The sequence below is a fragment of the Ostrea edulis genome, chromosome 2 (genome assembly GCF_947568905.1).
Source record: "Ostrea edulis chromosome 2, xbOstEdul1.1, whole genome shotgun sequence".
In the NCBI taxonomy this organism is placed as follows: Eukaryota; Metazoa; Mollusca; class Bivalvia; order Ostreida; family Ostreidae; genus Ostrea; species Ostrea edulis.
Window position 1 is genome coordinate 60,775,346 of NC_079165.1, and position 27,408 is coordinate 60,802,753.

The 27,408-nt window shown below is 33.2% G+C and overlaps 1 protein-coding gene and 1 long non-coding RNA gene across 6 annotated transcripts; one reads left to right on the forward strand and one right to left on the reverse strand.

The window, feature by feature from the left end:
- Positions 1-2,997: 2,997 nt before the first annotated feature.
- On the forward strand, positions 2,998-3,884 carry LOC130051834 (uncharacterized). Its single transcript, XR_008800102.1, has 2 exons — positions 2,998-3,269; positions 3,489-3,884. It is a non-coding gene; the product is annotated as an uncharacterized LOC130051834 (long non-coding RNA).
- LOC125681024 (uncharacterized) lies at positions 3,414-25,734 on the reverse strand. 5 transcript variants are annotated; one of them, XR_007372135.2, is made up of 2 exons: positions 25,333-25,459; positions 3,414-3,742 (listed from the first exon to the last, which is right to left on the reverse strand). XR_007372135.2 is itself a non-coding variant. In XM_048920906.2 (2 exons), the coding sequence occupies exon 2, from the start codon at positions 20,275-20,277 to the stop codon at positions 19,339-19,341; it is 939 nt and encodes a 312-aa protein (XP_048776863.2). In that variant the 5' UTR covers positions 20,278-20,324; positions 25,458-25,734; the 3' UTR covers positions 18,373-19,338. The 5 variants fall into 5 exon arrangements, 3 of the variants coding, with proteins under 3 accessions (XP_048776863.2, XP_048776862.2, XP_048776865.2); XR_007372134.2 differs by lacking the exon at positions 25,333-25,459 and adding an exon at positions 12,702-13,270; XM_048920906.2 differs by lacking the exon at positions 3,414-3,742 and adding an exon at positions 18,373-20,324 and having other exon boundaries at positions 25,458-25,734.
- Positions 25,735-27,408: the final 1,674 nt, after the last annotated feature.

The window sequence follows — 27,408 nt, forward strand, 5'->3', positions numbered from 1 at the left end:
AATTGACGTTATTCGACGTTAACATTAATGGATTATGAAATGTTGTAACGAATACAATTGTTAACAGTATTACAAAAAATTAAATTTGTTCATTGTTATTTTTTATTATTTTTTCATATATCAAATAATGCACAGTTTCTTTTTTCCGCTAGTATATATGAAAACTTGCATACTAATTGTTAATATCACCATATTAGAACTAGAGTCCTACACGGTATCACTGGGATATGGCTGTCGTTAATTGTCAATTTCCCTCCTTTTCTTTTCAGATAGTTTCATTGTCATTTATTAGACTATGATTTTTACAGCAATGTTGTAACCGGCATATGTCGATGCTGTGAGTGAATGTTCCTCATTTTATCCCCTCGCTACAGAGTTTCTATGGAGCGCCAATTTAACATAAACTCAAAGAACTGAAGATATCTTTAATTATTTGAAGATATCATCAATTCAATTATTGCTCTCTTTAATTGAATTAATGCGCGCATTAAATCAATTATTGCTCTCATCAATTGAATTAATGCGCGCATCAAATGAATTAATGCGCGCATTAATTCAATTATTGTTCTCTTCAATTCATTTGATGAGAGCATTAATTTAGTAGAAATATTGCTCGCAATAATTAATTCAGAGCTCGGTATAATTAATTTGATGATCTCTTTAATTCAGTTGAAGATATCTTTAAATCATTTACAATGCTTTTGTATAAGGAATTAATGCGCTCATCAATTCTTTTAAAGAGAGCAACAATTCAATTAAAGATATCATTAATTCAATTGTGGATATTTTGAATTGAAGATATCTTTAATTATATAGTTGCTCTCTCTAAAAGAATTATTGCTCTCTTCAAATGAATTAAAGATATCAATAATTCAATTGAAGAGAACAATAATTGAATTAATGCGCGCATTAAATCAATTATTCCTCTCTTCAATTGATTGAATGCGCGCATCAATTCAATTATTGCTCTCATCAATTGATTTAATGCGCGCATTATATCAATTAAATTGCTCTCTTCATTGAATTGTAGCGCGCATCAATTCAATTGTTGATATCATTAATTCATTTGAAGAGATCATTAATTCAATTAAAGCGCGCATCAATTCAGCTGAAGAATTAATGCTATCATCAATTCAATTAATGCGCGCAATAATTTAGAATTGAAGATATCATTAATTATTTGAAGAGATCTTTAATTCAATTGTTGCGCGCATCAAATGAATTGATGATATCTTCAAATAATTGAAGATATCTTCAATTATTTGAGTTTATGTTAATTTGGCGCTCCATAACTTTCAGCAGATGTATTGTGACGAGCACGTCCTACTTTCCTTCGTTAGGTATCCTGTCTAAATTACCATTTAATTTTTTACCAAACTTGCAGGTAATTTGACACATTATCGGTTTTGAATATTGAATGTAAAACTTATACGTTACCAATTTTGATGCACCAGATGCGCATTTCGACAAATGTCTCTTCAGTGATGCTCAACCGAAATGTTTGAAATCCGAAATAACAATGAACATGATTATGTTAATGTGAAGGAAATTTTTTGTGTAGAAAACTTGAGTGCATTTGATATACTAGTAGCCAATTTCATATTGGTGTAGGCTATTCATAGTACATGTGCTACGGAATGCTATTCTTACACAAACATTTGGTTTCTGTTCCACTAAAAGTTTTAGAAAAATGTTTTAGTGAATATATATAATGTTGCGAAGAAATGCCTCGGTTTGTTGACTTTGTGAATGTGCACATTCATGTGTACTAAGACGAACATTTCTATTGTAAACAAGGTTCTCTACATGTAAACATACCCCCAAACAATGACATTAAATAACATGATCACATTAAACAGGGATGGAGAGCCATTAAGAAAGAGACAAGAGAACGATGGAATTTAAGTTCTCACTTAAAATCCATTAAATGTTGGTAGAGGGAATGGTGTTGACCTTTCTATGAAACTAGAGTCAATAACGTTCGATATGGTAATGGTGTCCCAATTATTCTGAATTCCATTGATGAAACAAGGAAAGATGCTTGTCAATGTTAATTCATAGAAAAAGCCGTAATTTTCCATCGCTTTCTGTAAAATTGATTTTTGGGTCATGTTATGACGTCATTATACCTTACGAACATCGATCAACGAATAAGTAGAGGTTCAACCAAGGGATATTTACTTATTTATACTTAAGTTTGCTTAAAATGCATGGTGCATGTGCGTCATTAACTTGAAAATGTCTTTTCAGTATTTACCTATGTTTGTTAAGCATTAAAAAAATATTTAAATGAAGTATCACAACGTCTAGCATAAATGCGTTTAGTTCGGCTATTGATGTGTTCAGGAAGTGTTTTTAGAGATCGACAGTGCATATGCTTTGAATTTAAATTGCTTCTGTCAGGAATGATAAATAGAATTGACACTGAGGTTAGAATCTAGATAAAGTCTGCAAAAACGATCAAGGTTGAAAGAAGTGATTAGCTATAGATATACATGTCTGTCATGTATTTTATATTCAATGTACAAAACTTTTGAATTTTTATTTTATATATGTTTTTATTTTATTTTTTTAATACATGTACATATTTCCCTCGATATATGGTTGCATTTGATTGAAAGACGTTCGCTGAAATGCAACGAAACATTGATTATTCCATCTTTTCTTCATTATATAAACTAACGAGAATGCATTAAATATCCAAAATTATCTTAGAAATATTTGATATTTTGTTCCATGTATAATGAAAGAAACTGTAAATAAAAATATACAGACAGTATAACGATGGAAATATGATGCTGTAAAAGCTTTGACAATTTCCATATTAACTCCAAAGAAAGACATTTTATTGTTCATAGTTATATTTTCATGCATATCTTAAAGATATAAACTAAAATATACATATGGTTGATCCATTCGTCACATTAAATTGGGACAGCCAATGCACCCTTTGACCTTGATGACGCTCCATATTTGGTAATGATTACACTGACAAGTGGTACTAAAAAACCGGATCGAACTGGTTTGCAACAAACATGTCTTCATTGTCGTTAGTGAAAGCAATGTCAAATTCAAAACAAATACGCTTATAAGACAAAAAAGTCAGTGAATGTAAAGATAAACTAATGAAAGTTAGCGTACATATAGTTTCCTTGGAATTACCCACGGTTTCTGATTGATGGGGTACCTTTTCGACAGCACTGACCCCACTGGGTCAAACTAAATAGTGGTTTTATGAAATGTCATACAATGACGCACACCGATGTTCAGTAAGTACACTATCAAATATACCTCCCATCTCTTATACTCATTCATTGAACCTACAAAATCATTCCGAATTCCTGAAAATCTAAATTCGTTAAGTAAAAACAGTTTTCTTTAATTGAACGTTTATGATTAACAAATGCACTGCATGAATTTTATCATTTATTATGTACAAATAGTTGCAATATATTGAAATCAATGTGAAGATTTTTTTTTATTTGAAGATTAAAGTAAGACACTGTCTGGGTGTGTGACGTATGACGTGCCGGTGTTTACTCTGCTCCTTGTGGGTAAAGTGCTGGATTATCGGATCTTTTATCCTCCATGACAGACCCGGTACCTGAATATCGATTACATGTCAAACTTAGGGGTGTATATCCCCGTGATTCCGCACACGGGTATAATTCGATGCAAATACAAAAACCCATCCTACGAAAAGCAGACATCCTCGGGTGTGTGAACCTTTCTCCTTCCATTCCTGCAATGAAAATACAGTGATCAATGCATTGTTTGAAGAAAAGAAAGGTCAAAAAATATCTCTATGAAATTTTGAGCAAATGTACTTACACTGTGAGAGACGAAGATATTGTTAAAAAAAATAAATCTTTTTTTTACTATTATTATTTCCATATTCTTATTCAGAATTTACATTTCAAGATTTACTTTTCTCGTTGCTACAGATTTAAATTTCCCAATGTTTTGTCCGTATCAAAACTGTTCTGTTTTCATGTATTTTATTTATTGAAAAAATTACGGACTTCTCAACATAAAAAGACTTATATAGCAAAATTTGAATATATAGGTAGATTGAATCATGGGGAATATTTTTTTTAATGGAAGCGAGTGGTAATTTCTGCATAATCGGCGAATTCATATGAATATTAACGTTATATGCACTTTTTATACGATTGTGAAAAAAGGTTCATCATAAAAAAGTCATTAAAGACGAAAATAGCAAACTCTGATGACTGTTTATGATCCCGAGAAGCCAGCAGGGGCCCCTGTATGCCTATAGAAGGTAGCTGTTGATAAATATTGTAAATAGTTAAAGTTGAAATCTTCGCCAATTTCGCACAAGATAAAAAAAAAAAAAAGACTGACACAGAAGAAAATCTCATGCTTGCAAACACACTGCAATTTAGATTCCATTCTGAATTTTAAACAATTCAAAGTTATTGTGTGTGATGACAAACAGCTCAATACCTTCAGCATTGTTTCAAAATATGTATCGCAAAAATGCAAATTTTGGCACCGCATGGTACTGATTAAATATTGTGCTTTGAAATTACCAAAGAATATTTTCGTCGGTTTACATACGGAACCTTCACCCCTGGTTCAACCACTTCGGGGTACACCACGGTCAATTCTTTGAACTTTGTCTAGGCCCTGCGATTGATGTGTTACATGTATCGATTTGTTTATAACAATACACTGACTTCCAGCGAACTGGCTGAACCACAAGGTAGAAGTTTTATTACGGACACGGAAATATTCCAGGTATCTGTGATTACCGGTACACAAATTCACGGGGAGCTCGTTTATTTTAATGTGTAGTTAATGAAATTCAAAAATAGAAAACAGCAAGAAAGTTTGTTTTGTCTTAAGGAGACAAAATTAGAAACAGGTATCGTATGATATCACGTGAAAGAAGTATGCGTCGTAGTAAACTAGGATTTGGTACACACGCATTTTATGTAATTTCACAAAATAGAGTTTTCAAAATATAGTGTATGTTACTCATCGAAAGTTCTTAGATGAATTTCCTCTACGATATTTATAAATCAAGACCTGCCTTAAATATATTCTATTCACAAATTATAATCACATAATGTAAAATGTTTTAAAATATCTAAATTTACCAGTATATTTCATCAGTATTAAACGTATAAATTTTTTTTTACTGTACTTTATTTCTCAATAAAAACACAAGTGAAAATTCAAACTCACGCTAATGTGAAAGAAACAAGTTGAGATATACAAATTGCTACAAGTATTCTTAAATATCATATGATCAAATAAATTCAGCTTTTTAATTGCGTGGCTGAGAGAAAAAATGGAACATTGTATTCACTTGCACGTGCCTACGAGGTGAATATGACATTTGAATTTTAAAACATCGGAAATTTCCAAATTGACACGACTGATTATTATTGGGGGGCGGGGGGGGGGGGGTCATATAAAGAAAACTTGTGTCTCTAGTACACTTTACTCATTTTCGACTAAGCCTTGCATTATTATCGTAAATAATGAATGTCTTCTATCATGAACTAGAGTAACAATTGAATAAATCGAACGCGATCTAAAAATGACCGATCTGGTATCGTTTGTTAATTAGTTCTAGTAGGTTTTAAATTATTTTGTAATTATGTTCGCGTCTCTAATCACTTTCGACTAGGTCTTGCACTGTATCTGTATACAAAATGACCGACCACGTATAGGACCTAATAGCCAGTTTTGATATTCAAAGGTCAATTCAATGTTTCAGCTACCCTATTCACCTCGTCCCCCGGTCTCGGTGATTATTATACTTCTTTTAGAAGTACATTGTATCTAAAGCATCGGAAGTAAAATTTCGAAGCCTGAGTGCACTGTAAGAATTTGTTTATGTACTCTCTCTCTCTCTCTCTCTCTCTCTCTCTCTCTCTCTCTCTCTCTCTCTCTCTCTCTCTCTCTCTCTCTCTCTCTCTCTCTCTCTCTCTCTCTCTCTCTCTCATATGTATAGATGATAATATATACGTATACAGTTGTGCATTTTGTGGATTGTGAGTAAATTTTATAAATATATAAGGAAAAAAACCCACATTGTATTGACCTAAAGATGCCGTCAATAATTGTGTAATATTTTGAACGTTTGAAAAAACGAAAGTTTATAAATGCGTATCATCTGTAAAAACATGTCTTCCTAATTCAAAACATACATTTTGTACATATAATTTGAATTAGAATTGTATTTGATATATTCACATGCCACGTCACGTCACTATAATACGTATAATTCTTTAACAAAATGCAGCTGTGTGGTGATATAAATTGTGGGTCAGGAATGCTGATGTTATATTTCAGCATGTATTTCAGTATGCTAATGAATCTTCTTAATTTTGGATTAATATAAGATTAACTTGCTAATGTGGGTCACATTTTTAAACTACTAAGACAGACCAATCCTAATCTTAACCAGGATTATCAACTGCATGTAATCCGGTTAGACGGGTCGTAACATATTCATAACGTGAATGACATGACTGAAAGTTATTACTAATTTTTGACCTACTAAAAATTGTCTACACGAAATTTCTCATCTTACAAAGACATATTGTACACGGGCATTCATGACTTTTAACTGGGAGCAAAATCGTTTTTAATACGTATGGGCAAAAAATAAAAAATGGGCGAAAAATCCTTGAATTCAGTAGAATGTATATTTGTTTATGTTCAGTGCAAAGATACATTGTTGTAAAAGAGAGTATCTCTTGACGCATTGAGAATATAGAACCAAGTATCGAGAGAAAGTTACCCCCAGATTTCTTACTTTTGTTTTGATTAGTAAAACGCATATGGATTAAGAGTGAGGTTTAGAGTTGATCACTGATCTAGTTTGTATCATAGGGCTATATAAATAATGGTAGCATGGGGCACAATTAGCAAAACCGAAGATGCATAGATACCCCTTGTTTCCTTTCTTTTATATTTACATTTCCAATGTTTTTGCCTTTGATGTCTTTACAAATTGTAATAATATCCATTTCCTCGTGAATGCGCTGCAGCTGTGAACAGTGCGCGTATGAATCTTGATAAATATAGTACAATTGTAGGTCTATTTCAACGACTGGGAATTCCGACATAAATGAAAGTAGTATGTAAATATTTTTAAAAAATCATTTTTGAAAATACATGAGGGTATGACCTGCGACATTTCACGCCAGCATACTCTATAAAGCTCGTAAAATACACGAGGGTATGAACTGCAAAGCTATTCCGGCGTGAAGCCCCTCATGTATTTTCATTTTATTTCTTAGATATCCCCAACAATATAATTTTAAAAAAAACAACAACTTTTTCTCATATGCGTTATATTAAAAGGTCACATGCAGTGCCTTTCATCGAAAAATGTAAACAGTGAAACAATATACTAGTTTATTATACAAGATACTGGTGGATGTAAATATCTAACTGTAAATACTAGATTCCATTCATAGGACGAACAAATAAGGAAGAAAATATAAGACTAAAGCAATAAATTAATCTGACGTGTAACTCATATCCCAGGTCATGCACAAGGCGTATGTTTAAGAAAATGATCGCTGTATCACAAACAGGTCAAGAACGCCCGACGAAGTGCTTTGTGCTTGTTGTTAGCGTACATTACAAATATTTTAAATGTTTACTGTCTCCTTAATATCTGTAAAACTTTTTGATACAAAGCCATTGATATTATTTATGACAATCAATGTGGCACTTCGTTGAGACAATTGCTGCCCTTCAGAAATACACTATACCGAAGTACGTGCCGCTCGCTGCATACCGCGAAGTTCGGTGACAATAATCTAGATGGAATATTTTGTCTTAACGGGATTTAATTATTGTTTCATCTAATATTCATCCATACGTATGTTTTACAAATTCAATCCAAATAATGTTTGTGTATTTAATCTATTTCCTGTCATTCAACAGTCAGGTAGCAATGAAAACCTTATTTTGAAGTAATTTCATTTTCTCTTAAAAGCATGAAATTTCATCCATGTTTTATAAAAGCGTTGAACGCAACTATTGTAATTTGTCAAACTGTTAAATCGCAAAATAAAAGCACCATAAAATCAAGTTTAGACTTATTAAGAATTTGACTACAGATTGATTGCTGTTAATTGCACGTTTTGTATTTCACTTATCCCTGGGTTATTTCTATAATGCCCTATCGGCGGTTCAGTGCTCCGAACAAGGTGCGCGTCCATCCGAGTTCTGTGATCTACGTCTGGCTGGGCGTCATTTATCAATTATGATTTGAAAGGGAGAGGTTAATGTTGTGTTTCCTACAGTATCTATTAAAAATTACTTGACATTTTGATTATTAAAAATCTTAGCAAATTGTAAGTGAGATGTAGTGAATTTGGAAAGCCCTTCAAGGGATTTCTAACATTCTAATATGTATGTGTACCCTTTTGAATTAACAATTACCCGGTTTAAGTAAATATCAAAATAGCAGCACTCCAAACTTAGAAAGTTTTTATTCTAAAATGAAATTTGATCGTTTGTGGAAGTTCTTATGTCTGTGTATAAAGAGAGATCGTTGATCCTAAAATAGCGGACGATCATTCAACTTGACAAATAGATTAGCTATATAGTACCGCGGAGTCAGAATAGTTTGATAAACAAGTACTGTCCTGGTTCTATATATATCTCTGGTTTCCTTTGTTTCTCTCTTCTTTTTGAGCACTATACAATTCCTAATCAAAAGTACTAACGAGGCATTGTGGTTATTGAGGCACTATCGCCTGTAAAGTATGTGATGTTCGTCCAGTGTTTGCTATTTTTTTTATCCAATGACTGTTCTACTTTGGATAGTTATATGCTGTCATTGGGACCTGTAGCTCTCGTCAATGTATTCAATTTTGAATTTATATATATATATATATATATATATATATATATATATATATATATATATATATACCCGGTAGTTTTTAAACACATATCATATTTAGAAAATGTTTCAAATGGTGTTCCGAGTTCGTAATACATACAGTATCTCGTAATTTCAAAATATCTTTCTCGTATTTCTATGGTAACAAATCAATTCATATGCGGCAAATGATCTCGTAATTACGAATTACCTCTTTTAATTAAATAACGTCTGATATTAAAGACGTAAATTTTAATCTAATTTTCATTTAATGATTTGATTTGAAAATATTTTATTGTCTGGATGTTATAACAAACGAACTGAGCACAAGTTCTTAAAACTTAGAACGCCCTCTCCTAATCATGCGAAGAGATTTTTCTTCTTCCAGATATTGCTCTAGTAATAAAGTTTTGCAATATAAATACATACTTTGATATCTTATCACACAGATTCTACTTTCTTCTCATTACATGTATATGAATCTCGTTAATAAGAAATCATCATATGACAAAACCTTATCGTACAGTTATTTCTGTATCTTCTGCGTTTCACGAATCTGTATTCGCCTTTTATACATAATAAAGTGATAATCGTTCTTATATTCTTTAAAATTCTTTAAAAGGTGGCAATTCTTCGAACACCATAATCAGTTCTTCATAATTCTCTTCCGAACCCAATATTCTATTGTAAATCATATGAACAAATATGCTGAAGTACCGGTCAATGTTGAGCATTTGGATTTTATTTTGTGAAACATTACACATATACACATATCATTCATATGTTACATTATTATTGCATGGTTCATCTACTCGATTTGTCAATATTACAAATATATCTGATAATAACAAACTTTGAACTGTTAAATGAATGTGATCGCTTCAAATTGCGTGTAAATTTGTAAAATCATCAATAAAAAAATGTAAAATCTCAAACATGATGTGAACGTGGACTATAGAAAAATACAAATATTGCATTTCTCCCGAATAAAACATGGGTTCACCTGAGTAAGAAATCTGACATAGGAAAATAAATACAGCTGGCACTGACAGTTTCTTCGAACAAATGTTCATTGTAAATGGATAGCCGAGAACTTGTCAGGTAGACCTTTAAGCCACTGCCTGCATCTGTCCGCGGTCTCTTGGTCTATAGAACACATATGATCACTTATGTCAGGATTTTCACAAGAAGACATTCTGCCTTCTAGTCCAGAAATAGATGCACAGCTCCCGCTGCTTTTATCACTAGGAATACTCAACTGTCCACGCAACTTTTTCTTAGGCAAACTCTGTTGTCTTGATAATTTAAAGTGTTCCACGTGGTCATTCGCAGCCAATTCTGCTCCGTCGTATACCTTCAAAGTTGTCATTTTTTTGTATCTTAATTTCTGTTTCTTTCTTCACAATGGTATGTCTCTTCCTGGATGGTTGAACTGATCTTTCGTCTAAAAGTTCAGTCTTCCGAAATCTCTCCACTCTCTGTACGGGCTTTAGATAACCCCTTCTTTTGACAACATGTTACTTCGGGTGTCGCTTGGTCTTCTGCCGGTGTTGCACCAAAAGTCAGTTTATATACCGCACACGGGGTTAAATGAACACTGGTTAATCAATCAATATTGAATCATTGTCAATCCTGCATGCATTTTTATACCTAAACTAAAGGGGTAAAGGTATGTTTGTGTCGAGTTAAATGCCTACCCTGATTGCCATGATAGAGAAGGTCTCTTCGCTGGTAATCAAAACAACTAAAAAATCGCAATTGACTGAATAGTTTCTCTGCAATAATATTGACTGCAGAGATTGTTCATAAATATGTTGACACCTTTTGAGAGGTTTATAGTTACATTTGTATATTCATTCAGGATCGTAAATATTGTCATGCACTCATTAGAATTAAATTATTGACTTGCATTTGTATAAATGTTTAGAGGTTACATTAAACATATTTACAACGACGGTAGTATTAGTGTTTCTATCTTAAGATGCAGATTGATTTTATTGATCAACAAGTACAGGATTATGTATGCAAGATTTTGTTTTCGCACTCAAAATCTTCATCTTTTAATCAAAGACGATGGCAAACCTAAGTTTGAATTTTTGAAATCATTACATTAAGAAAAACCTAAAATAGCACAAAAATATTCTATGTTATGATTTTTAAAAAAGGGGGATTAAGAAGCAGTCCATTTTATTGTGAAAGTTTTCTAACAAGAGTTTTTTCCTTATTAAATCGGATATAAAGATGTTTTAGACACCAGCATTTCACTGAAAAATTCTGAGCATTCATCAAACCGAATCCTCTCGCATGTCAAAGAATTAGTTTCTAATCTGCATTGAGCAGTTTGGCAATAGATTGGTCATTTTGACCTTGGTGTTATTTAATCGATCAAAAATCTAGGCGTTCAAAAATAATATCTGTAATTTTTTTCTTCGGCGGCAGTTGATTTACATGTACTTTGCTATCTGTGAAATCAGCTTATACAGCTTTGTCTGTCTACTAAACAGCAGGTTAAGGAAGACAATGGGTTTGGGATTGCCTAATTAAAGGGAAGCGTTTAGAGTACATTTGCTGACAACGATATACGACAGACACCACAGATCATAATACAACGTCGGAAACGGCCTTGAAATTAAAGTTTTATATCATTGTTATCTCTCTTGCCATCTTATGTTTTCTTAATACATGTGTATTTTGCCAAAGATCTAACAAAACTGGGACAAAAACACTGTGTACTTTTTATTTCAAAATTTCAAAACATATATATAATTGTCAAACGATGATTTATTTTCAGTCTTGTGTGTTCGTTGACAATGATTAGTAAAACTTTTAACTGTCAGATAAAATCTGATGATACTAAAATATCTGAATGATTCGTAAAAACCAAAACGCTGGCAGTGATATCCATATGTATCGGAGTCATGCATTCAGTTAGTTAGATGATTGTAAGCATGTACATAATTTACTACAAGACTTGAGGCCTTACAACCCTTAATTTTCTTGACAACAAAGAGAATGAAAATGAAAATTAGCCATACGTGATGAATTGTACTCTCATATATATATATATATATATATATATATATATATATATATATATATGTTTACAAATTTTTGTAACACGTTTTACACGCTAATTCATTCATATCAAGAATTCCTGCCCCGGCGTTTCACGACCGAATTTATTTGGAGTAAGTAGCTTTGCGTGGTATTCTACAAACTGTGCGATGCAATAATAAAGGGTTCTTTAGTATTGGCATGGCCCGTGTGTAGAACGATACCTTAGTGGATTTAGAGAATTAACTGTTTCAGATAGCCTACTAAAGGCCAATGTTATTGCTATGCCTATAAAGACCATTTAATTAAATGCTCACAAGATTCCAGTCCAAATTTCGCGTCTTTTCTCTTACTAAACTTTCCTATAATTCCTAGCTTGATAAAATATTGGAGTGCCATTGACGTTGTAATTTTCAAATTATGAATGCTTTATTTACTTGATTTCTTTAACTAAACTTGTAAATAATATCGAAATTTACAGGCCTGCAAGATCTTACGTTTCCCGTAATTACCAACACAGCAACAAATTTTGAAATTATCCTGAAATCAGTGTCCACCTTTGACTAGACATGAGGAATTCAAAATAAGCAACAAAATAAACAAATATTTGTAATTGTTAGCATTAGGTGCAAAGTGTAAATATAGATAAAATTGCTTCGACACACAAGGACATCTTAACAACCAATCTACAGGAAATTCCCTCAATAGCCCCCACATGCACGAACACTATGCACTGAATTCTTGAGAGAGAGAGAGAGAGTAGTACTTTCTATCTGCTTTCTGTTTAAGATTTTCATTGGTCTAGAAGTGGAACTTCCTCGTACATATTAAAATCCTCACACAAACAATATATCTGTTAAACGTCACGGTGTTTTCGACTTTTACACTCCAGATCAATTTTCAATGATTTGATTACAACAGATATGATACCTTTCTTGTAATATAAATCACATCCTTAACTTTAAGGATTCCCTACGTCTGTTTTACAAATAGAGAAATTTTATTGATTCTTAACCCGGAAAATATGAAACCAAGAAAAAGAACCGGTGCAATAAAAAGAAAGTAAAATCCTATGAGATTGGGTACTTTGGGTACGTTGCAATATTGGGCTTGCGAATCATGGAGTGCCGCGTACTTAATGTTAATCCTAAATGGCCCTCTTGAGCAGTATAACTCGTACCGGGTCCAGTCAAGTATCGGGATCGGTTTTCGGGTTACACGTGCAAACATTTTCAGGTTTACATCCATACATACTTGCAACTAGATCTTTATTTCTTACACTGATGTTTCTTTTATGTAGCCCTGTACATAGTGAGTGAACACCTTATGGTGTTATTCATGCAGTCCTGTACATAGTGAGTGAACACCTTATGTTGTTATTCATGCAGTCCTGTACATAGTCAATGAACACCTTATGTTGTTATTCATGCAGCCCTGTACATAGTCAATGAACACCTTATGTTGTTATTCATGCAGCCCTGTACATAGTCAATGAACACCTTATGTTGTTATTCATGCAGTCCTGTACATAGTGAGTGAACACCTTATGTTGTTATTCATGCAGCCCTGTACATAGTCAATGAACACAGTTTGAAAGATACATGTACACTCACAGGGGCTAAGCCCGTTTTGGGCCCGAACTCTGTGATATCATAAATATAGATCTATATTTATGGTATCACAGAGTTCGGACCCAAAACGGGCTTAGCCCCTGTGTGTGTACACTTCCCTTTTCCAAACAAAAGCGTTTGTTACGAAGTAAGAAAAAAACTGAGGCTGTATTAACAGGCCTTTATCAAAGGCTATGATTTGTATACAAACAAAGCCCACATCATGACACGAGTCACAAATTTTGGTGAGCAGTGTTATGTGTAGTAAACCATAGTACACTTTTATCATACTCAGTTAAGCCCACTTTCATTGACAGAGATACCATAATATCATAGTAATTATCGTTTTCTTGGTGTACAATTATGATTTGGTGTATGAAATGGAGTTTGAAATGTCCTAAAAACGAATTTTGTCTTAATTCTCACTTAAGGTCTACCACCCGGCCCCCAAACTGCAAGCAAGTTTAACAGGAATTTCGAATGTCAAAAAAAAGTAATTTTGATTTGACTTTTAAAATAGTGTAGACAAGGTTTTCCGTTTATTATCGTACGTATATCGCATCCGGTGTGCATGTATTCAGGTTTTGTAATGGCCTTGTACGCTATACTGTAAATGTATTTGACTTTGTGTGTACAATATGTAGCGAAAATTACTATTTTGTTTTACAGCTTAAAGAACAAGGGACGTTATTGGCCAAAATTGTCCGCTCTTCAAAAACCGACCATATTTTGCAGGTAGAAAGGTGATAATTTTCTCGTTTCATTCATATATAAGATGTATCATTTACTTGTAGCTGATATTGAGAAAATAACGTTACAACTCTGACGTCGTCTTCCGATGGTCGCTTTTTTTGGAACGACGTCATAGGATTTAACGTTGTTGTTTTTTGGTTTTTTTTTGGGTTTTTTTTTTTTTTTTATAACGCATGATGTCAAATTCTTATTATCATCATCGTTATAATGATTGCCATATTACATGATTATTACATATACATTATACATGTACATTCTTCTAATATCTACAACATAACTAGTTTTCGAGTATGATTTTTGTGGAATTTTACAGTTTTCTCAATTATCACTTACTTCTATGGGGAGACGAAGTTCAACATGTTGAAATAAACCAATATATTTTTCCTCTGTTCAAAAGTTCATCAGAGATTCTGAAAGATTTACTGTTACTACTACCTAACACCATGCTTAATTCAAATAACTAACCTCTAATACATGTATATTTATTCATTTATTTAATGTAACTAAGAAATGATTATGTCTATTTATAATATTAATTAGTATATCGACAGTTGTATTTAAGGTGAGAACCCGTTCGTATATATGCACTTATACAATTAAAATATGTTCAAATCAATCAATTGACTGTAATTCATCGCGGCTAAAGATACCAAAAATAAATTTGAAGATTGACCTCGTCCACATGAATTTTGTCAATAATTTACAAAGGCGTGGTATTCTGGTTAGTAAGCTTATATGAAGAATTCTGTAAATTTCTCTGCGAACATCGCCCATTTGTTGATCCATTTCACAAATAAATTTAGTAAACAAAGGTGTAAACTTTAATCAAGTGTATCCCATTTACTTAACCGAACTGGCGTTTTCCTTAATTTAACACAAAATTCTTGTTGACCTTTAAAGCAACAACCCAGAACACTTAAATAAGACGTTAACACCTTTCTATCTTTAACTATTTTATTTACATGACACGTTTTCAAAAACTGTAAGAAAGATGGTTAAATATACATATATGAGGTGAACGAAGATTTGACTTTTGAATTGATCAAATATAGGAAAAATCCTTTGTTGATGCCCGAGGCCTGTCAATATACACGTGATACAAGCTCTGTTTACACCGAAGATTTGATTGACGAAGGGCGACTTCATTGTGAAGGAAAAAGACGTGTTCGTAAATTGACAATATCAGACTGTCCCATTGTTGGAGTAGTATAGAAGGCGGTAAGGAGGAGTGAACTGTGTACATAAATCTTTAGGAAGACCAGCGAGAGATGATACAACAAAATAACTATAGAATAAGCAACAAAGCATGGAATGTAGATATGTTTACTTTTCTCACAGCTATGTCCTAAAACTGTTTTCTCAGAAGATAAAACTGCATTTAAAAGGTTTTGATTTAAAAACTTCGTTTCATTTGACATTGTTGGCTTAACCTCATTAAATTTGTGTCACCGGGCTATATATATTTCAATTACTTTACAGGTATGGATTATGATTTTGATTTTAATGAATTTCCGATTCGGGGAGATTAACACGACTAATGATTGTGAAGGATATTGACCGCATACATCAGTATTTCAATGTTACAATTCACTTGTAGACATGTGTTCCATTAATTTAAGTAGAGTATTTTTGACATAGATATTTACCCTCAAAACAAATTTCACAGGCTATTGATAATATATACTTGGATTTATTACATGCCAATACTTATGCATTACTGACAGTACTTCAGATTAACCAGGTATCATTACGTAAAACATGCACATGAAGGAAATAAGCTCCTAGGTTTGTTTGCCCTTTTATCAAACGAATGTGCTGAAGTTTGTCTTTAAAGAGCAAATACATGATAAATCCCAACAAAAGAAAAGAGAGGCAATTAAGTCTGACAGACAGTGCACACTGGGTATATATTGTCCTGATTCTAAGATAAATAGGGGGTATTCTTCGTTGGTTAGTAACAGCATGTAAAACCGATACTTCTCTGTGTGCATACCCGTGCTATTGACACTAAAGTGCAAATCTGATTCCACAGATGGGAAAAACGTACACCTATGAAAGATGACTCTAGTTGTACTCTCACTTTTTCTGGTTTACTGTATACGTGATCTTTCATTCTTTATATTTTAATTTTCTTTTTGAAATTACAGAGATAGGATTTTATACACATTTTTAATAATTACAAAATTGCGATGCCAATTTCATAAAGGAAAAGTGTCAATTACGAAAGAAATTAAAAGAATAATAGATATTTATATCTCAATTTTTTCATAAGAAAAAGAGGATAAATGACAAAACCTATATATGTAGTAGATGAGCTGCATTGCAATGGTATTGGCAAGTTCTTTTAAAATGAACCTTTGATGTATACATGTATATATATAAACATGTAAAGACTTTGGATTCAGTTGTCTTCCTTCAACAAAAAAAGTTTAAAAAACAAAGATTGATGGTCCTTACTTTATGTATGTTTCCTGTTTACAAATATTTGGCTGTTTTTCTGATCTCAAAAAATCAATTGATGTCAAAATTAGACGAGTCTGAGTAGTTTTCTTTATATTCCACAATTCCAGACTGCAAGTGAACATGCTCCTTAAATTGACTTGAGAATTGGAGATCTTGGGCGGAAACCGTTGCTGTTTCCTGTTGATACAGAACTGCCTAACATTGATTAATGAATAAAAATGTTGTTTTTATCTGCCTGATCAACCACTGGGTGCCTATATTTCAACTGCCGAGATGGAAACAGGAGGGAAGAAAAGAGAAATCTATAAAATGGTCTAGGTCGTACAAAAATCGACTGCTTTTACTAAAAGTATGGTTCATCGCGGGAGAGCGGCGAGAGATTCGATTTTGTGTAACTCACTTTACAGATTGATTGCTTAAGTGTAATAAGAACTTAATTCTATTTGTTTTGTATTTTCACTGATTCTGTATTCGTAGGAGTATGTATAATTACTTTTTCCCCATTCATTATCACCATCAACATTATCAATATTTCAGCCCAAACACTTTTTCTGACTAACAAAGGGTTCTCCTTTGTTTCATTCAGAAATTGTCTACAATCGTTTGAAATCGAACAGTAGGAGGTACACTTTAATATATTATCTATAATATATCGTAAACAGATACATTGTACGTGTATATACATTACGTATGAACATTTTAGCGAAGAAGGCGAAAAGGACATCGTTACCTTTTAATATTTCGTTAAAAATTTCTGTTTAATTAATTCAACATCACAGATAGGGTTTTCAATTAGCAGATACGCTGAATTGTTAGCAATATGTTTTTTCTGTTTATTTTCCATCAACTCACCTTGGCAACATTATACACAAAAAAGAAGTCTCAATATAAATAAAAGTAACAATATGTGACCTCTGAATTTAAAGTATCGCCCTGCGTGGTCGTGTTCCAATGACCCTAGTAGATCAACCGCCAGTAGTGACTAGAATTTTAAAAGGCAGTTCGTGTGAAATTCTGATGTGCATTCCCTTGGTGCCAAGTTTTTCTTTTTCATTTTTCCTTGTTATGGTATATCAAAAGCAACCGATTATTTTTTCAAAAGATTTAAAATTCAGGACACTTTGTGAAGTCATTTCGAATGTTTTGGTAACAGTCTTCAGTACCAAGCTATCTTTTTTGTCATTGACCAAATTCTTGTATATAATCATTTTCGTTGCCAGCAATATCATATTACAAACGCTGTATGGAATGGTTAAAGATTCTTTTAATGGCTTTCAAATTATTTCGTATACATGTATACTTCATTAGTTAAGTCCCACTTTACGTGTACATTTGTCAATATCCGCGGAACAAAATTCTTCTTCAAAACTAGTCCTGTATTTCTTTATACACTCTCGGTGCTTCCATCTCTTTGTACAGATCTGCTCAGCTTTTGTTTTCTTTCAAATTTTAGACCAGGGTTATGTAATGGATAAAGTGTTTGCATTCCATTGAATGGCTGTCACATACACTTTCTCTCTGTCAAAACTTTTCCAAAGGCTCAATACAAGGCCAATGTTCAAAGCTTCCAAACAAATCCTCTTTTCAAAGCGATAAAATAAACTCTATTGAAACGTTTATAACATTTATTACATTTAACAACCAAATCAACATATAAAACATTTATCACAGTAGTAATTGAAATAAGACATTGTTGTTAAATCAGTCTGACAGGAATGTTGGAACAGATTCAGTGAAAATCGGAGTCGTTCTTCAGAATTTGAATATTATCATGTAGGTTTTTTGTAAGCCTTATCACAAGAGCACACTGAAATTCTCATGTTAAAAAACTATCACATAAATTGCAAATACTTGGAAATTGATAACAGGTTCTAAAAAGACCCGTTTTAAATTCGAATTTAAGTTAATTTAAGTAATACAATTACTTAAATTACTTTGAAGTTGAAGAATAGCAGTTCCAACACTTTAGAATAAGATAAGGGAAATAATAAAATAAATAATTTGATTTCAGTTTGGCACATCGAGGATAATTACAATATATGACATGATAAATATATGATATCATAAGAATTCCATCGATTATTAAAACACATTAAATAACGGTCATTTTTGACTAGTATCACAGATATTTGTGCATGTATGTGTCTCTGCAGCCTAAACTACCAAATCCGTATTGGAATTGTGCGTCCTCTTCACAAATTATTAGATAAGCAGATTGTTATGGTGGTCACCAGCAATATATTTTTCGGAGTTGTTATGTCCAAACTTTTATTGTTTTTCATATCATATTTTCAAGAAAGCGTAGTCAATAATGGTCTTCAGGAAACCCTTATCTGAACATATCTATCCGAATGAATAAATTAGTAGCACCATACTTGCTACTGGCAGGAGTAGGCACTATTGTCGACTGTAGACATGGAAGCCCAGTCCTTAGGGTCTGAATCAGGCCTGCTGATCCTTGGGATCTGAATCAGGCCTGCTGATCTTTGGACTCGGAGTCTTGGCCCACTGTCGGATACTTAGAATAAGCTCCATTTGGGAAATTTGGCTACACTAAAAATCCCCAGTATCAGAATATCAGTCACTCACAGAAGGGGTAAAAATGTGCATCCCGGAGAATTTTTCTGGTAAAGTTTCCATCCATTTTAAGCATTTATCAAAACTTTCTTTTTTTTCTGCATCCATGGGGTGTTCGAAGACATGGTTGCTCTCTTCATGAGAAGAGCTTGTGTGAATGGTATCGTCCGAATTCCCGCTGATTACATCAGATTTCTGTCCAGACGAACTCCCGCTGTTATATCCCGTCTTTTTGGAAACTTTATTCACTGTTGATCTTCTCCAGTTTTTCACCTGCTCGCTGCGTATCCATTGTTGTTGTCGTTTGTTATGATGGCGAGCATGGTCGTTAGAAGCTAACTCCTGTCGATTGTCCAGTTTTAGGGATGTCATCGTTTTGTACAGTATTGTAATAACTCGGAAGTGCCTGCTTGTGTTGTGATTTAAAGTACCTCTTCTCTCTCTCGGTATCAGACTGTGTATTGGCAGCTCTGCTCTGGGTTCGCATTTTATATCGACGTTCCGCGGAATGGCCTTAAACCCTAATCGATCGATCGAGGTATTTAAATTTTTACTGTCATTCAAAATTTGGAAGGTCCGGGAAGGAACCGTGATATCATTAGACGGTGCCAAGTCCGATCTCAAACTGAATTGATTACTAACAGATTTCAGGGAATTCTGTCTTTTTATTACAGGTGTCTCTATTCTTGTTTTTTGTCTAGTTGCATAAAATTGTGAATTTATATTTTTCTCAGAATACCGAGCATTTTCTTGAATTTCTGGAAGAAATTTCTGTCTTTTGTGTTCGTTTGGTTTAGGAGGCCATGGCATGGATATAGTAAATTGTCTGCGAATTGGTGATGTCCTTTCCTGTCTTTTCCATAAGGAAGGGGCTGAGACTGGGTCATTCACACGCAATTCGTCCTGAGTATGAGAGCGAGGAAATACAACGATGTCCATGTCTGGTAGCACAGGTAGTTTCTTGAAATCGAACTGTACCTTGTCAACTGCGAAATGCAAATAAAAGGTTGCATATAATTGTTTATCAGCAAACATTCAAGTAACCGCAATGTTTCCAATTCTAATTTTATCGCATTTTGTGTATTTAAACTATTGTCACATATTAGCTAATTATAAAGGAAAGAAATCAAATATTTGAAATGCAATCGATAAATAATGTTAAAATAATGTACTGTTTATGAATAGGAAAACATAAACTCTGGATTTTCTTTACATTGCTAAAGACATTTATTGATAGAAGTAAAAAAAGCTCCATGGTTTTATGAAGTGCGCTCCGCATTGTGAGCCACAGAACGAATCAATGAGATTCCCCGGAAGCCGAGCGTCTCCAAGAAAAACAAAACGTCTACCTAACATCAAATAGTAACGTTAACGATCTTTAATTTTTTTTCTTCTTCCTTTTTTTTTTTTTTTTTTTTAAATTTTTAAAATTTTTAAATGATAAAGCATCTTGGATGTTTTATTCACTCTTGGTAAAAAAAAAAAAAAAGTCCAGTAATAGTTCAATTATAATTTACTGTCAAATAAAGAAGAAAGCGGTATATTAATCACAGGTGCTTATTTTAGCAAAAGAGGTATCATACAGTTCATCAATTCTTTCCAAATAGAATTTCCAGGTTGCTTGATGACATAAATTGGGTTTTACATGACAAACACATATGTATATGGGTATTTTAAATAAAAATTATGACTAAGACATTTAAATCTGGTATATATGGATAAGAGCTACGAACTATTATGGTATGTAATGAATCACTGGTGGTTTAATATATGTAGTAATGGGAACCAATGAGAGGTGAACGACTTTTTCAACACTACGAAGCCAATACACCTTGTACTTCCCCACAACCATCACCTATAAAGGATTGTCATTTTATACAATTAACGAAATTGGGCATATTAATTTTTGAATGAGATGATGGACAAGGACGCGAAACGCCAATACATTTTATGAATGGAAACAAAGAAAATACATAAACATAATTTCTATCACCATAAATAGATCGAATTTATATCATTTGGAATTTGCTGTAGTTTCTTTTATCAAAACCAAAAGCGTGGAAAAAGGGGATATTGAACTCCATAACGGGACCGTTTTATATGAAAGAAAACGATAGTTTAAAGATTGCTGATAAACATCAATTATAATTAAAACATGTTTTCATTAATAACTGAAGAAAGGGTTAGTAAAGAGTTGAAGGCCTATCAATAGCTCACCGTGAATAATGAAATCCCTCAAAATCAATTTCAGAAGGCCACCCGAACATATGTCACTCCTAAAACACGAGTCTGTGGGATTCTATATCCAATTCCATAAACCGGGGTTTATGTACATGATTTCTGTCTTATCCCGATCGACTTTTTGATTAAGTTGAGATATAAACTACCAACTTCAAAAGTTTAGTCAGCTTAGCAATACTAGAATGTCAACAAAAATGAGCAGTTCCATCACAGGGAAGGCTAAGTGCAAAAGCGTGCGTGCATTTCTAACTGATTGTAACAATAACTTCTGCGAAAAAAGTAACATTCATCTCTAACTTCTAGTCGTGCAGTGTGAAAAAGTAACGAATATTGATAAAGAATCGGTATCAATTCGCATTTCTATTGAATTATCAATAAGTTATTTGTCTCCCTGAACTTTCGATATAGCGTAAGAAATTGTCTTGATCTTATATGGAACTGTATCCTTCATGAGGTTATTTTAAACGGAATATTTCGAAATATATCCGTGTGCATACAGGGTATCAAACTTGTACCTACTGCGCGGGTCCTGTAAAACTGGTCCCAAGTACTCTCACACTTTATCATGTATAATTATATATTTCCATCGTTTTTCAAAAGCTTTCTAAAGGCCTAAAAAAAAAAATAAGTTACGGTTTAATTTTTCTTATTTGTGACTTCCTGACATAAACAGGTACGTACACATACAAATCAGCTTAGTACATATGTATGTATTCAATCTGTAAAGTGCTATGACGTCATCTTACTCAACCCGCTTTTCTTAATTTTATGACTTTTTTGTATCGAAATGTGGAAGTTTATGACCCTGTTTTGATGAACATCGTGTAAAATTCCACAAGCTTTTTCAGCATGTAATTGATGTTTACTTATGAACGATTAATGTGACACCTGAGTATACCTGTATTACATAGCTGATGCTTTCACAGGTGTTAAGGACGTCAAGCTCCGGTGTTATTTGGATGCTCCGACATTTAATTCACTTTTAACATTCATGTAACGATAATTTATTGGCTTTAAATATCCTATTAGATCTTTGATTTGATTAATTGTGTTTTGAATCGGAGAGTAACTATGACACTGCCGTTTTTGTGAACTATGAAGCTTTAAATCGGTTTTTCGTTGTGACATCATATTTTTTGGAAGTTCAGTTATTTCTTAGAAATGAGAGTACTTCGTATGGAAGCCAAATTAAAAGTAAATGTTTTTAAGCATCTTTAAATCGCTTTTCATGATTGGTTTGTGTATCGTACAGTTATTAACAGGTCAGGGAGTAGCTAGTTATCAAACTATTACCTTAATGGCTTCTACATTTAGATAAAAGCGTTTAGATGGACTACCCACACCCAGATTAATGCAAGATAAAACCCTAGCGGATTCATCATCTCTCAAATGAACAATAGCGCATCTCTTGCACATGTGTGTGTGTGTTTGTTATTTTGTAGGCCAATTGATTGCATCTCTGCAGTTATTCAAAAATCAGTTTTATTTATCAAAATTACGTTCATGTTATATAGTTCAATCTGTATATAATAAGAAGAAAAAGAATTCTTACCATTATTTCCAGTTTAAAATTATTATCCAAATATTTGAAACAATTTCACCTCAAGAAGTAAGCATTTATAGAAAGTCCAATCCCAAAGAATTTAGATATTTTTTATTTGTACATTAGCTGAATAGTTCAATTCGTTCGTATTGCTTGTCTTTGCTTGAACCCCCACTTCACCTAAAGTTAAAAACTCTTGACTATAAACTTTTTAAAATAGTTTCGATGAAGAAAGGACGTTGTATATGCTGTTTGTAGGGGATATGGAAATACAGAAACTTTATTGAACATAAACTACAAGCCATAACTTTCGTAAAGAAAATCCGTTTTATAGTCAGACAGTAAAAAGGCGACAATGTGCACTGGTTGAAACATGCAGTGTATAGCATTGTATTTTACTGATCAACAATTTTTGATGAAGAATTGACTTATATTTAGACTTCTACTTATTGACAACGATAAATGGATGTAAATTGTAAAATGAATGAAATAAATCAATAAATTGGAATTCGTCGATTAGAGCAAAAATATTAATCAAAGTATGGATATCGATGTAAACGCACACTAAACAAATTTTGTTCCCATGTTTGCATGTACAGTGGGTATTCAATGTTCAGAAACAGCAGCAGTAAGACCGACCAAGGTACGGCACAACTAAACAGCAATCAGGGATTTTGGGTCAGACTCATGCCACTGACCCAAATATCAATAAAATGAGAAATAAAATGTTTAAATTAGACATTGAACTCACGCCTCGCCAACGGACTGTTCTTTTTAGACGTTGATAATGTGTTGTTACAATGCATTAGAAACAAACCTCTATATGTCCCTGCTTATTAGAAATGAAGGAGCCCACCCGCCGAGAAGTTTAAAGGAAAGAACTCAACAATTGGGTCTTTTAAGTTGATTATGATTGATACAGAAATGTATGTACATAATTTTTGAAAAAAATTAATGGCTTCATTCTTGGGTATAATGTGTGTATCTACATATTTTGATAAGATTCTCTAAATATTTCTGATATTGTCAATTCTTTAAAAAAAAAATGAAATAATTGTTTAAAGTTGATTGGAATAAATCTTAGTTTAAAAAAGATTTCATTTAAATTCTCTGCGCTTATGAAATTCATTAATCAATAAAAACATATACATATACACCTACATTTTTTTTGTAGCTGTAAAATACCAGTACATACATCTGCACAGCATAGTAAGTTTGATATGTCTTATGAACGATGAATCTTCATTACTGTACAAATGAATGACATGAACATTTATCGATTTCTCTTAACCAAATTGAAAAACCTAATAAACTGTGTACATGCACTTTGAATCATTCAATAAATATCGATCTTTATAGTTTAAATAAATCAAATGTCAATTTAACTGGGTGTATAGCAACGGATTTTTTATACAGAGCTTATAAATGCACTTCTTTTACAATATAGATATACATACTAGTATACAATGCAGTACAAATGAATGAATATTGATTAAGAAACACAGAAAAAGACACTTTCAGTTCCATGGTGACCAAAAATAATGACATCTACAAATGTGGGTTTTTTTTTTTTTTTTTTTTCATTAACTGCCTGATTTTATATTTTGTATGAATTTGGACGATTTGTGTCATACAGTATCCACACATTTAGAGCTTGTAATTGTCAAGCGGAGATTGTATCGCACTCAGTATTGAGAGGAATAGATCCCAACACGCGATTAAGTACAGTTCTGTTTTGTATAATAAAACAAAGAAATTTAAGTAGATTGCGTCTTTCCACACGATTTATTGTTCCGATATGTAAATTTCCCATGATGCTCATTACACAACTCCGGGTTCTCTGTAGGAATACTTTGTAGAGAATAATTGGACTGTCTTGATAAAATCAAAATCGATCTTGGTAGCAATAAGGAAAATTTAATCAATGTCTTTTTCCACATTTCTTGTCTGAACAGACAGGAGTACTTAAAAATCATTTTTAGAATTAAAAAAAGAATTGTTTGCCAGTGGAAAAAAAAACCCATCAATACCGAAAAGATCGTATAAATCTATATATATTTAAAAAAAAACCCCACCTTTTCCAATAAATTCCAATATGAATAAAGTAGAAAAACGTGTAAATAACATACACCATCATAGTGCAAGAAAAGCAATGGTGTCGCCTATATCATTTCAAATACAAGTCACAGAGATGTATATCGATAACTTACCTCCAAAATGTTCGTTTTAATGAAATGGTACGCCCTATTCTAATATGATCCATGTTTCTCAGGCCTCCATTTTACAATGATTATTATGAAATTTTTTGGAGATCCAAATGGTTGCTTATCCTTACCCGTTGTCCTCTTCTCTGGAAGTGTATTACTGCAGCCTGTCGGTAAAGATGACCCACTGCTCTAATTGCAATGTTTCCAGTGCACCTCTCCTCCCAACAAAAGTGTCACAACGCCAAAAAAATAGTCCAAGTATTTAAACGTTAGATTGTCATCTTGCACTGATACAATTTCTGTCTTACAAAGAAAATATAATTACAGCATTCAAAAACCAATGTCGAATCAGAATTTGGTGTATGAGAGATCTTTATGCATATATGATAGTTGAGTATTCGCATATCAATGACAGGCTGTTTATGTTACGATGTGGGCATCTCAAACTATTGACATATTCTCAGTGTGATATGTGACCAATGACAATTTATTTTCCACCAATGGCCACCTCAATGTTTTGAAAGGAAGATAATGTACATAGTTTCAAATGGTCCCCAAGAAAATGATGTGTTTTAGAGTTAGATATTTATCTCCCCGAGATTTAATAAACCTACAACATATGGACCACGGAATTTAACCATTAAATCTGCAGATATTAAGCAATCATCACGTTGCAATGCAGTCAGTTGGCATTCGTTAATTGATTTAATTACACCATACCAGTGTATCAAATTTCCAAAATGAAAAATACTTTAAACTTTTAATTGTAGGAAAGTTTAAATTGTTATAAATGATCATTTATGTAGATGTAGCATACATACTTTCTATTGGTGTAAGACCATTTACATTCTCCTATTGGTAGTTCTATCGGTGTAAGGCCATTTACACTCTCATTGGTAGTTCTATCGGTGTAAGGCCATTTACACTCTCATTGGTAGTTCTATCGGTGTAAGGCCATTTACACTCTCATTGGTAGTTCTATCGGTGTAAGGCCATTTACATTCTCCTATTGGTAGTTCTATCGGTGTAAGGCCATTTACACTCTCATTGGTAGTTCTATCGGTGTAAGGCCATTTACACTCTCATTGGTAGTTCTATCGGTGTAAGGCCATTTACACTCTCAATGGTAGTTCTATCGGTGTAAGGCCATTTACATTCTCATTGGTAGTTCTATCGGTGTAAGGCCATTTACACTCTCAATGGTAGTTCTATCGGTGTAAGGCCATTTACACTCTCATTGGTAGTTCTATCGGTGTAAGGCCATTTACATTCTCATTGGTAGTTCTATCGGTGTAAGGCCATTTACACTCTCATTGACACTGTATGGAGTTTGGACTCGGGGAAAACGTGTAAACGTCGGAACAGATGACGGTTTACGCTTCCACCGACGTTTCGACTCGAATATACCTGGATTTTCGTAACAGACAAGCACTGACCTCTTATCTAAAGAGAACGATGTCCTACACAGCTGACGTTATCTACTCCTGATGTTTCCATTATTCTATTATTTGAGTATCCTTATTGTCATTTGTATTCTTATATTCTTCATTCATAAGCACTTTATTCGGAACGTATCCAGTTGTTTTTCATGTTTTGGGTCATCTTCCATGTTTATCATCCACAGAGTAACATTGCTCTTAAAACGTTTAAAACACCTGTATTTTTGTTCTCCTGTCTATTCCTCTATGTAGTGTTCTATATTCTTCATCGCTCTCTTTCCGTAGCCTGTTACTTGAAGGAATACATATGTTTCCTTCCTTGATCGTTATGTAATGCCGCAAATACATATAAAGCTACCGAATCTGGAATCTGATCTCATTTATGAGACTTATCCAAATGCCGTGGTAAATGAAGATATTCTGGTGTATGTATTTGATTCATATTAAAAGATTCCGATAAAAGGGTTGGAGCTGAGGCGAAGCTGTATTGAGACAGGTGTAGGTGTGTGTGTGTGGGGGTGGGGGGGGAGATAAGTATACTAAGGAAGTACTGAAAAGGCCTCGGCACTGTAGGCTTATGAAAGGTGATGCTAACGAACAGTGATCAATCTCATAACTCCTACATTTGCTTATTTAAACC